Source organism: Protomyctophum parallelum, assembly GCF_964188405.1.
Source record: "Protomyctophum parallelum genome assembly, chromosome: 19".
NCBI lineage: Eukaryota > Metazoa > Chordata > Actinopteri > Myctophiformes > Myctophidae > Protomyctophum > Protomyctophum parallelum.
The window spans coordinates 22,706,805-22,720,705 of NC_139717.1; the positions used below are offsets into that span (position 1 = coordinate 22,706,805).

At 42.0% G+C, this 13,901-nt stretch overlaps 1 protein-coding gene across 1 annotated transcript in view; it reads left to right on the plus strand.

The window, feature by feature from the left end:
• Positions 1–6,426: 6,426 nt before the first annotated feature.
• The window catches only part of cdc42bpb (CDC42 binding protein kinase beta (DMPK-like)), an 87,760-nt gene continuing 80,285 nt past the window's right edge, over positions 6,427–13,901 (plus strand). Inside the window, 1 exon segment of the mRNA XM_083790010.1 lies at positions 6,427–7,487. Within this exon segment, the coding sequence (XP_083646136.1) occupies positions 7,313–7,487 (175 nt within the window). The 5' untranslated portion in view covers positions 6,427–7,312.

A 13,901-nucleotide genomic window follows, 5' to 3' on the forward strand; every position in this document is an offset into this window, starting at 1 on the left:
CACATCTCTCTCTCTCTCTCTCACGCACGGGCACACGCGGGCACACACACACACACACACACACACACACACACACACACACACACACACACACACACACACACACACACACACACACACACACACACACACACACACGCACACACACACACACACACGCCTCCTTTTGTAGGAATGTGGCAGCAGGAGGCAGGGACTTCCTGAAACATTTGCAGTCACATGACCACTCCTCCCCCTCCCCTCCCCCCTCTCCCATTAGTATTTATTTACACATCTCCACATCTTGCTACTATAGTCTACTACTAGTTACAATTTACAATTTAGGCATTTAGCAGACGCTCTTAATCCAGAGCGACTTGCATTAAGCAAGAACAAAAAAACATGGGAATACATCACATAAAAACATTATCAAGAAACATGCGTAAGCTAAGAAAGTAACAGTGGAATATCTATATAATTAAGCTATAGGCTACATATAAACTATACATCTATACTACTATGCTATACATATGTACTATGACGTGCTATGACTACATACAATGCAATTATAGTGCTGTCTACATAACATGCTATAAGTCTGTATCAAATGCTATCTAAGTCTACAGAAATGCTATCTAAGGGGGTGGGGTAAGTGCTATGGGCCATGATGGAGTCTGAAAAGGTGGGTTTTCAGACCACGGCGGAAGATTGGGAGTGATGCTGCAGTTCTGACTGCAATGGGAAGTGCATTCCACAGTTTTGGAGCCTAGTTCTACTTCTACCACATAGGCCTATACTAGTATAGGCATTACGTATGTAGTAGGCATTACATGTAGTCGTTTGATCCGGTTCCACAGATAAATATTGTGAAAATAGCCAAACCCTACAAGCTTATTTCCAGTGGTGTAAATTGTAAAGTAACTTAAGTACAATTCTTAAGAGTTATTTGTTGTTTTACGTGAGTAATTCCAATTTCCAATACTTTTACTTCAATTCCACTTTATATCAGATAAAAAATATTATACTTTTACTCCACTACCTTTATTTGAAAAGTTAATTCATAGTTAGGCCTATACTATTTAATATTATTACACAACATAGTACAAAGCTTCAGCCCTATACATTTTGGCCATTTGAAAATAGCCAATCTACAAGCTCAGAATTTTAGATTTCTATCTATTTCTATCTATTTGATATGTGTTGTTCTTGCTTAGGCTACTGTAAATCACTCTGGATTAAAAGCATCTGCTAAATGCCTACATTGTAATTTGTAAATTGAATGAATGAATAAATGAATGAATGACAATGGACGAAGTCTCCCGGTAGGGGCTCCTCACTGGTAGGTGAACCGGTAGCAGTGTTGATTTTGTCGACTAAAACAAGACGAAAAATGTTCGTCGACTACCTTTTTTCACTGACGAAAACTAAATGTCACTTGGTTGCATGCTGAAAATATAGCCGATCTACAAGCTTGTGCTGCGACGTGTTGTGAGCTTGTAGATCGGCTATTTTCAGCTAGTGTAAAAACTTTCATTACGACGGCATCAAGGCCCACCAAAATGCATTTCAGTCGACTAAATCAACTGTAGATTTAGTCGACTAAAATCGTATTATATTTAGTCGACTAAAACTAGACTAACACTAACACATTCCAGGTGACTAAAAAGACTGTGTGACTAAACTAAAATAGAAATGTGCTGCCAAAAACAACACTGACCGGTAGTATACAACAGTTTGTCTTCCCGGTGGGCCTCCTCACTCATAGGTGAACCAGTAGGATATCATACAACAGTACAGCAGTGACAACACACAACTTTGTTTGGGGAGGAAATAATTAGCATAACGACTACATTGTGGAGAAAAAAGGGGGTCAAAAGCTAAAATTATTAAAAAAAAAAACTGTAGGCCCTAGTATATTAAAAAGAACACCCTATAGCCAAGCTTCATTATCAAGTGTTTATTTTTGCTGCGTGGGAGAACACGTCTGACTCTGAGAGTGAATATAAACATATAAACATGAAAATACATCATTACAATAATATTCTACAAAATTAAATATATGTATCACCTAAATACATAATTGCAATACAGTATATTCTACAACATTAAACATATAGGCCTATTACATAACTATTAAATAAGATTAAGATTCCAGTCATGTGGTCAGCTGTAAGTGTCATTAGAGCATACTTTTTTTTTTTTTTTTTTTTTTTTTTTTGCGGCTTACGCCTTTATTGATTTTTTTTTAAGGGATAGAAAGTAGGCTGACAGGAAACGGGAGAGAGATGGGGGGATGACATGCGGTAAAGGCCGTGTCGGGTCCGGGAGTCGAACCCGCGGCACACCGCGACTGGATCACCAGTCCGGTGCCCAGACCGTTACGCTACGGCCTGGGCCATTAGAGCATACTTGAATATATAAGTTTGATTATGATGATTATTAGTATACTACTACTACTACTACTACTACTATTACTATACTACTACTACGTATACTACTACTACACATTTACCTAATTACTGTACTTAAGTACAATTTCGAGGTAGGCCTGTTTGTACTTTACTTGAGTATTTCCAATTTCCAATATGTTTACTTCTACAGTATAATATAGTAGCCTATACTTTGATTATTATTACAAAACATATACATTAAACACTTTAGCCCTATAGGCTATAAATCGACCATTTGTAAATAGCCGATCTACAAGCTCGGAGAATGCGTTGTGATGCAATATGCATCGTGAGCTTGCAGATCTGCTATTTTCAAAAGATCTGTACACATTTGAACATTTTGAAAACTTGTCAAATGGGACATTTAATGAGTAGGGCTATAGGCTACTTTCTACATCTTTTGTACTGTAAGTGCATTTTGATACCAATACTATACAGTACTTTTATCAAGTAGCCTATAGGCCTATATTTTGAATTCTGTACTTTTACTTGTAACAACTTTTACATTGCAGTATTGATACTTTTACTACTATAAATGCATACTTTCCCCACCACTGAACACTATGCGATAGCACTGCAGTATACTATAGTATAGGCTATAGGCTGTATCTCATGCAGTGTTACTTGTGCTGTGTGTGAACAACAACAGTGTGTTCCAGTGCGTGGATGGACTGGTCAGTCACTAGTGTGAGAGAACAGGTGACGTCAATACCAGTTCGTTCCCAGTCCATGTCAATCACGATGACGCGACGTTTGTCACTATCCATGGCGTTTCCGGTCCGGGAGGGGGTGGGTCTTATTCCCACCCCTCCCGCAAATCAGCTGCGTCAAGTCAGCCGGAACTAGCACGCGCAGCACAACAGCTGCTGTGTGGATTGTATGGTGAACTGCAAAATAAAAGCATGGAGTAGACAGAAAGCAAGCATCAAGAAGTAGGCCTAATTGTCTCCACCAGGCCGAAGGCATGGGGAGAGAGTATGTTTTGCACTCCGTCCGTGTGTCCGTGTGTCCGTCTGTAAACAGCTAATCTCCAGAATGGCCTGTTATAGCGCCACCAGGAAGCCGATTTGTGAAAAACAAGTTTTTGGACAGTACACCTACAGATTTTGTCTAGTGAAATTGTGCACGCACATTACATTCCCACTAGGCCGAGGAAGGAATGCCACATGAACATTTTCAACTCAGCCTCATGGTGGCGCTATAACTGGCCGAAAAGTGTTTTTACCTCTAACTGCACGGATCTGTGGATAACTTTGTATGCCAACTCCCTAGAGGCCAAGGAAAAACTTTTGCCTGGAAATTTTCACATCTGCTCTGTACAGCGCCACCAGGAGGCCGACATATGTAAAACACATTTTCTAATATTATTACTCCTTCCTTCCAAATCCAAATTTCATGCAAATCGGTACACATGCTTTCCATAGTCATGTGATCAAGACGGGTTTGTTTGATTTCTCATCATCCACCCTCATTGGCTACGATTGGCTTCAGGAGTAGCCCAATTTGTACCTGTTTTGTACAAATTGCCACAACTAGCCTACTCAACGCAGCATCCGATTGTGATGCAACTGTGCATGCATATTCCCACTAGGCTTTGGAAGAAAATGCCACTTGACAGTTTTCAAATCAGCCTCATGGTGGCGCTACAACAGGCCAAGCCGCGTGTCACACACACACACACACACACACACACACACACACACACACACACACACACACACACACACACACACACTCACACACACACACACACACACACACACACACACACACACACACACACACACACACACACACACACACTTATATTGCTCCCAAACATTTTGCCAAACATCACACACTCACTCCTATCCTCCTGGTGGAGACCTGTGCCCAGAAGGGCACTTTCTCTAGTTGTCTCCACCAGGCCGAAGGCATGGGGAGAGAGTATGTTTTGCACTCCGTCCGTCCGTGTGTCCGTGTGTCCGTGTGTCCGTGTGTCCGTGTGTCCGTGTGTCCGTGAACAGCTAATCTCGGCCACCGTTAACCCGGTCGATGCCAAATTTTGCACACACACTCCCTGGATGCCAACCATGAACCTCTGCCCCAAACTTTCCAGAACGGCCTGTTATAGCGCCACCAGGAGGCCGCTTTGTGCAAAACAAGTTTTTTAATGCCATATTTTGCACACACACTCCCTGGATGCCAACCATGAACCTCTGCCCCAAACTTTCCAGAACGGCCTGTTATAGCGCCACCAGGAGGCCGCTTTGTGCAAAACACGTTTTTGCACAGTACACCTACAGATTTTGTCCAAACATCACGCAAATTGCTACACAGTCTCTCTAGAGCCATTCAACGAAACGGGTCTTTCAGATTTATCAGACTCCATCCTGATTGGTTAAGATTGGCTTCCAAAGTTCACAGGAGTGCTCAGTTTCAAACAAAATGCTGCAAATCATGAACACATCGCGTGATTTCCGTGAAATTGTGCACCCACATTCCCACTAGGCCGAGGACGAAATGCCACATGAACAATTTCAACTCAGCCTCAAGGTGGCGCTATAACTGGCCAAAAAGTGTTTTTACCTCTAACTGCACGGATCTGTGGATAACCTGGTGGAGACCTGTGCCCGGAAGGGCACTTTTTCTAGTTGTATCTGTGTCAAACAGTGCAATGTTGTTGGGACTTTAATATTTGTCCCATTAAAGATTGTGCTACAACCTAGACACAATAATTCAACTAAGAGAAGAAACAACTAACAACCTATTAACATAGTAATAGCGTATTATGTAGCTTCTAGCTTGTGTAAAATAAATAAATAAAAATAAATGAATTAAATAAGCGCAAGTGGTTAGCTAAGCCTACCCCCTTTACCCGACTATGTTGCTAAGAAAAAGAGAAAACTAGCATATCATTGCTGTCGGGCAGAAACCGCATAACTCCATATTTTAACGTTTGTTATTGGTAAATTAATGTTCCACTTCTCCATACCAGTTTCACAGTACCATTTCTCAAACTTTTTTAAATGGACACCCCATTCATCACCCATGGACGGATTGACCTCCACGAGGGCCGCTGGGCCGCATTTATTTTAGCATCTTTTATACCTAGATTTAACACAATCAACAGCCAATGAATGGCCCCAGGAGAGGCCCTTGTAAAAAGTTATCGCACGGTCCAGTGTCCCCAAAGGGCGTCTGAGAGCCAAGGGCCCCTGCCATATCCCCCATAAGGGTCCATTTGGTTGATTTTGTACTTTCAGTTCACTGTACGGTCAAATAATTACGTAAAAATATGTAGGCTACCAATAATAATGTGTAGGCATAAGTCAGACAGTGGATATAGCCTATGCAGATTCATCAGAACATAAAACAACACATGGAAAGAATATTTGGCTTCAGACAGACAGACAAAATGAATGAATGGATGGATGGATGAATGGATGAATGGATGGATGAATGGATGGATGAATGGATGAATGGATGAATGGATGGATGGATGGATGAATGAATGAATGATGGAGGATGCTGAGGACCCTGATGTAAATAAGTTTTAGTGCTCTTTCTGCATGTTTTTGTTTATTAATCCTCGTAGCAGTTCTTGTATTGGCCTTCACTTTCGTAGCCTATAGCCTACCCATTCTAAAAACTGTGAATGCAAATTTAAATCCATCAACCAGACAGACAGACAGACAGACAGACAGACAGAAAGTGGGGTAGCCTACTTTTGTTTTTACAATTTATTTCAGTAAACCAAGATGGCACTTTTCAGCTGGCATCCAGCTTTTTTTTATTCATTCATTGATTGAAGTATTTATTAACAGTTTGCAGAATTACAGATTTACAGTACATTTTCAAGCACAACGCAATACAAAAGACTTGAGTGGACGACCCAATGAAGCGCTATACGCTCAAACAATCGCTTTTATTGTGCTGAACCCAGTCGCGCACAGCGGAAGCAGCGTGCTGCTGGTGTGTGTGTTGTGTATGTTGACTCGCCCGGCAGCAGCAAGCAAGCAGGTCAGGATAGATCCTCCATATTATTCCTGCTGCTGCTAGCTCCGTTCCAACCACACCGGCAAAAAAAAAAAAAAAAAAAAAAAAAAAACACCACCACCACACACACACACACACACACACACACACACACACACAGTACTGCTGCCACTCCCGAATTCCTCCTGACTGCTGCTTTTCTTTGTGTTTCGGGACGAAAAGGACAGGGGACATTGTGGACACTTTCTAACGTTGACTTTCTAAGCATGACGAGGAGGATGAGGAGGGCGATGATGGACGTGATGGTGGACATCTGATCTCACTGGACTGGGCTGTGTGTGTGGGGAGGGAAAGAAGAATGATAATCCCATGGTGGCTCCACCAACAACCTGGGATCATCAGCCCACACCACCACGTCCAGATCTGTGATCCTCGGGATTCAAAGACCAACAACGGGACAGAATCAGCAGTCGAGGCCTCGATCGCTGACTAGAATAACCGTGGAAATAAATCAGATCGGCTAGCAAACGGTGGAGGATGGACGGGAGGGATCGCAGATTTTTTTCCTCCATGGATTAAATAGGAAGCCAGCAGCTAGCCTAACTGCGGCTAGGCTAACTAACACAGCAGTATAAAGTTGTGTACTGTGTGGCTGTGGTTGGTGGGGATCGATCGCTGGTTTGTAGAAGGCTGGGTTGTGAAGCCAGTAGGACTTGTTAGAAAGGTCCTCTGACTCACTGACGTGGTGATTTATACAGTGTTTTCTTCTTTTTTTTTGAGGTATTGTGTGTTTTTTTTCCTTTTCTTCTTTTTTTTGGAACACCCCCTGTACGGACTGCACGTCAACGAAAACGTAGCTTTGGGATCTTATTAAATAAAATAAAAAAATATATAAAGTTGACAAGATGTCAGCCAAGGTCCGCCTGAAGAAGTTGGAGTCTCTGCTCCTGGGAGGCACGCAGGAGAACCCCAGCTGCCTGAGCGTGGAGACTCTGTTGGACCTGCTCATCTGTCTGTTCAACGAGTGCTCCAACTCCCCCATGAAGAGGGAGAAGCACGTCCAAGACTTCCTGGAGTGGGGTGAGAGATTGTTCATTTTGTTATTATTGTTGTTTCAGATTTTTGGGATATTTGGGATTTTGAAGGAATTGTAGCAGTGGTTCCCACTATAGGGGTCCTTGGCTTGAGGGAGTTCCAGGGGGTCCACCAGCTAAATTATAGTTAGGAATCAAATGGACTCTTTTGGGTCTGTAACTCTGAGAGTGTACACCATTTGTACACTCTCAGACTCAAGAGTTAACTTAACTTTGATTTGACAATATAAATTGGGGGTCCCAGAGATAGAAATGCCATTAAATGGGGGACTGTAGACTAATTGACGTCAAACTGGGGGTCCTTGAAATGAAAATATGGTCGAGAATCACTGCTAGAGCTGTAACAATATTCTTTCATGGGGGTCCCTGGCATACCTTTTTAAATGGGGGTCCGTGGGCTAATGAGTGTCATTTTGGGGCTCCTTGACATGAAAAGGTTTGGGAACCACTGGATTATGGCCCCCTTTTGAGATGCAGCAACTCATTTTCAAAGGGGGACCCTCCTCGCCCCTTTCGGGACCCCTTGGCTATACCTTTTCTGTATTTGGGGCATCGGGGCGCCCATGCAACATGAACAAAATAAGTTACAGTATACTGTAAGGGTCCATTTAAAGCCCCCCCTCAATCAATCAACCAGGGGGTCTAGCTGAGATCGTTACGGGTCCATTTGGTTACACTTGTGTGCTCCCAGTGTTATGGGGCTCCTTATTGAACTGACAAAAAGATTGAGGAGCAAAATGTTGCTCTAGGCCTACAAGCTTTCTTCTGATTCACGACGAACCTCTGGTCCATCGAAGCCCCTCACCACCTGTTTAGTGCACAGGCTTCTCCATGTCTGGCCCTTGGACCCCCCCCCCATTTAATATCAGTTCAATATTATGTCAAGGGGAGGAAGAGGAGGATGTTTAGGCCTGTCACAAACAAAAACGATATTATACTATATATCTGATTGACTTTTATACCACTTAAATGGTATAAAAGATTTGGTTTCTCCAGATGGGGTGAATTGCCGATTACGGTGAAGTGAGAATCGGCCGATTGATCAGAATGAACACCTCTACCAATATAGAGGTCCAACAAAAACACGTTTTGAAATGGGGGTCCAAGAAGGCCTCATACGTATCATTTTTGGGGGTCCTTGACCTTGACCTTGACCTGAAAGGGTTTGAGAACAACTGGTATAATCCTGTCTGGATGGATGTCTACTGCAATTTGCAATACTATGTTAAATGTTAGAGTTGCAACATTGACAGCCCATTACACCCAAACAGAAAAGAGCTATCAGATTGCACATTAAACCATGCTTAACTCACCAACATTGCAGCTGTACGGAAAGCTGGACTAATCCTCTTTCTGTCCGCAAAGTATTTGTTTCATAAAAAATCACACTTGTGTGAAGTGAGGGTCCGCCATAGACCTGTGTAACACCTGTTATGAGCTACTTTCTGTCAAGAGATTCCGTGCAGTGTGTGTGTGTGTGTGTGTGTGTGTGTGTGTGTGTGTGTGTGGCGTTTGCGTGTTCTCCCCGTGTCCCCTAGGGCAATGGTTCCCAAAGTGGGGTCCGGGGACACCCAGGGGGTCCTTGACGGAGTAAATCCAGGGGGTCCCCATGCTAAATGATAGTTAGGAACCAAATGGACCCTTATGGGTCTGTAACTCTGAAACTCTCGGAATTAAATGAACATTGCTTTTTCACAATATAAATCAGGGGTCCCAGAGATAGAAATACCATTAAATGGGGGTCAGACTGTAGACTAATATGCATCGCTGTTAGAGCCGTAAAAGTCTTCTCTTATGGGGGGGGGGGGTCCCTGGAATATCTTTTCAAATGGGGGGGTCCGCGGGCTAATGAGTGTCCATTTGGGGGTCCTTGACATGAAAAAGTTTGGGAACCACTGTCCTCCTAGTGTACCCTCGCCAAATAACATGCAGTACTAGGGTAATCCTGGTATACAGTAAACCTGACTGATGGAGGGGAACGGAACCGAGGTCAGTCCGTTGCTCTCCCCAGGATCGGCTACTTTAACTCAGTTTGGGTCCCGGCAGGGAGAGACGTCAAATCCTTCTTTTTGGGGTCACAACAACAAGCTAAAACGTTTTAGGAACCCGCCCGGTCTATAGTTTGGTCTGAATGGATGTTTGTTTTAATAATGTGCAAAGTCAGTCTGCTGTGTACTGTGTTGTACGTGTGCATGGCATGTATGTGTGTTGTTGCATGTCCATGCATTGTCCAGTGGTTGTGTTTGCGTGTTGTTGTTGTATTGTCCCGTGTTGCATTGTGGGTACATTCCTGCTGCCTATATGTAACGGGCTACATGGCATAATAAGGTGCTGGTGAATTTTCATTAACCCATTTAGGCCGAAATTATGTCGAAATTTAAAAAAGGTCTTTTTAAAATGCCTTTTTTCCCTGAAAAACCTCATGTTTCAGTATCAGTGCCAGTGGTTCTCAATATTTCATGTCAAGGACCCCAAAAATGGTCTGTAATTGGCCGCCAACCCCATCTGAAAATATGTTGTTCCAGGGACCCTCCAGAAGCAAATATTTGAGTTAAAAACTGAAACTCTTTGAAAGATTTGAGGCACATTTTCACGTTTTTTTTTCTCCAAAAATAGCAGACCTACAAGCTCGTAGCACGGCAATCTGTGCCGCGCTATGAGCTTGTAGATCTGCTATTTTTCAATAGCTAAAGTATAACATAATGCTTTAAAACACCAAAAGGGGTTAAGCATGCCCAATGCCCATGAGTTCACTAAATCTGAGACGAAAACAACCACGAAAGTCTAATTTTACCACTTTCCTCGCAACAACAAAGCTGCGCTGCTCTCCCAAATCTGGCTGTGACAGGCCGTCTGCCCCACATGGAATACTATCGCCATTGCATTTTATTGTCAACTAAATCCTCATTAATGCAAACAAGATTCAACATACTGCACGAAATATTTTACTGATATTATTTTACCTTCAATAATAATGATAATAATAATAGTCTTTATTGTCTCCACATCATATATTTTTGTTGTCATGGACACTTGTACAAAACATTAATAATTCTACTCGAGTTGGAAGCATTTAAGACCCATTTTAACCATCAATGGCTTCCTTTCTGAAAAAAATAACGTCATTGTAAAAAGATTCTCGCGTTTAGATATTCTATTTACAATGCGAAGCGGACGGGAGCTGGTGCCACACGTAACGTAGCACTACAAAATGACGTCAGACTTAAATACTGAATAGTGTCACGTATTTGATTTATCAACAACATGGAACGAAAAGGTCTAGGGATCATGTGGCCGATGAGACATTAACTGCTGTTATGGCCGATAACACAGGGGTGTGAAATTATGACCGATTATTTGCAGGGTCATATCTGCCGATACCGATTCTGACCGATTCCGATATTATACAGAGGACCACAATAGGGGCTTATTGGCCCAAAGCCTGTTACTAAAGTATTCAATCACTCAATAAATAGCCTATAATGCATTTCCAAGTGTCTGGTTTCTCAACCAGTGATGTAAATAGGTTTTCAATGTAATGAGTCCCGGGATGCAGGAATTTTAGATGAGTCCCAGGGACATTTTATGAGACCCACTTCAACGACGTTAGGAGTCATATTTTGCCCTTTTTTCCCCCTTTTTTTTCTACAAATTGCAGCATTTAATTCCCATTTTATATGGTTATAATGTGATTATATTCATGTAGACAACAGGAGAATAAATTATTATTATAACAAAAGCTAGCGAAATAAACTAGAATAACAGTACAGTAGTGCATCCCGTGGATGCAGAGGTCGTTGTTTCATTGCATCCCTTAACTATAAACTGCGTTTTGGGATGCAAAATGCACCCTATTTTAATCTCTGCTCAACTGAATGACTACTGAAGGAGAAGAAATGTAGAAAGAATGTGGCTTTTGTTTTGTAGACTAGAGGTACTAGACACTTTTGATTTATATTGAACTCATTGATGATTTCTTTTACATTAACCCATTTTGGGCGGGAACCCCTTTTGGTGTTAGCATTATGCTATGCTTTAGATATTGAAAAATAGTAGATCTACAAGCTCATAGCGCGCCACCAAGTGGCGCGCTACGAGCTTGTAGGTCTGCTATTTTTGAAAAGTCGAAGAACGACTGACATAGAAACATAGCTTTTTCAGAAAACTGTCAGGATGTAGAAGACATTTTTAGAATCTGATCTCAGGTCAGAATGGGTTCATTACAATAATCTGTATTATTTTGAGACCCTTCCGATACCGATATGGCCTATTCCGATTATGCTACCGATTAATTGTGCATCCCTACCGATAAACCGATATTACCGATGTAGATATGATCTCATTCTGTATTAAAAAAAAATATATATATATAATAATTTTGTCTATTCTGAAATATACATGTAACAGTGTACTGTATATCGGCACTGCAGGCTTAGGCAAGTCATATTTAACTTCAATACCGTATATTTATTGTGAGCCTGTTGAGCTGTTCTGTTGCTTTGGGCTCGTTTGTCTGATTATTCGGGCCGATGTCGATTTAATCAAATAACCAACTAGAATTGCCCGATACCGTGTGTTTGCCGATTAATCTCTCATCGCTAGCAAGTTCAGAACTTTGTGTTTGGTGCACTAGATTTATGTCTCTGTTCGCAGTGTTGTTTTCGTCGACACTATGAAAGAAAGAAACGAGAGAATCTGTTGGATGCCACTTACACCCACGCGCCTTCTAATGAGTGCAAAATCTGTCTTGGAAGAGCCACCCATCGACTAATCTAATATACGGCAACCTTCCCCGTGTTTCTTCACTGGTCCGATCCAGAAGAACACAGTTTGCCGGCCACTGCTACAGAACTGACGATGAGGTTATATCTTCCCTTCTTCTCTGGAGTCCTGCCTCAAAGCAGACCAGGGGTAGAAAGCTGTCGTTCCCTGATGTCATCGCTATAGGGGACACATGCTTCAGTAGGCCGGAACTGGGGGTGGCAATGAAGGACCGGGAAGTCTGGCGTAGCATTGTGGAATCCATGATCTCGACCGCGGTCGAAAAATGATGATGATGAACACTATGACAAGAAATGTTCGTCGACTATCTTTATTCACGGACAACAACTACATAAAGACTACTGGTAAATCTACCGGTAAATCTGCAAGCTCACTACGCGTCGCACTGCGACGCGTTGTGAGCTTTTCGATCGGCTATTTTCAGCAAGCATAAAATCAGCCATTACGACTAAAATATGTGACTAAAACTAAAATCTAATTTTGCTGCCAAAAACAACACTGCTTACAAGCTCACAACACGTCGCTTCGTGCCGCATTGTGAGATTTGTCGTATATCGGCTATTTTCACTACTTTTTCAAGATTTGTTTTACTAATTCATGGAATGTCTTTTTTTTCCACCTTTTTGGTTTCTTCATGAACTGGAAATCATTGTTGCATTTTGTTTTTTAATCCATGGTGCTTTTTTGGGAATGATGTTGAAAGAGCAATTTAACCTATTTGTGATCGACACTTATCTGGAGAAACCAATCTTTTACACCATTTAAGTGGTATAAATGTCAATCAGTTATGGAACATAACATCATTTTGCATTTTTGTGACGGGCCTAAACATTCTCCCCTTCCTCCGCACACACACAGGAACAGTTTTGATCGGGATCGTTCCCCCCCAAAAAAACCTGATCGGAGCATCCCTAATATTGCAAATGTTTTGAAACAAAAATATTTAAACGAAATGTAGGAAACCAAACCCAAAAAACACGTGTCCGCAACCCCCACAAATGTTTATTTCCCACAGACTGTGCAGTGCTGAGTCTGTGGCTTGTGCCTAGGGTTGGCGTCCTTTAGCTCCCTTTGACCCATTCTGAACGGGAACCTCCTTTTGGTGTTTTAAGCATTATGTTATACTTTAGCTATTGAAAAATCGCAGATCTACAAGCTCATAGCTTGTAGATCTGCTTGCAGGTCTGCTATTTTTGAAAAACGTGAAAATGCGACACAATTCTTTCAATGTATATTCTTTCAGAGCGAACGTTTTTAACTGAAATCTTCTTCTGAGGGGGGGGGGGGGGGGGGGGGGGGTAAACATGACTGACATGGAAACATAGCTTTTTCAGAAAACTGTCAGGATGTATAAGACATTTTTAGAATCTGATCTCAGGTCAAAATTAACTATTTATTTTCCTCGAACAACCGGTATTGCAATTAGACGGGAAGTCCATTGTGATCGGATAAAACCGGTCCACGGACTTCCTAAATGTGATGGAATGGAACCCATTCTGGTTCCTCCATGATGTTGGATCCGGCTCCTCCGGTTCTGCCGGTTCCGGAATTCAGTGTTGATTTTTGTCACAGCACTTTTTTTTTCTTTGTTTTTAGTCATCACCTGAAATGTAATATC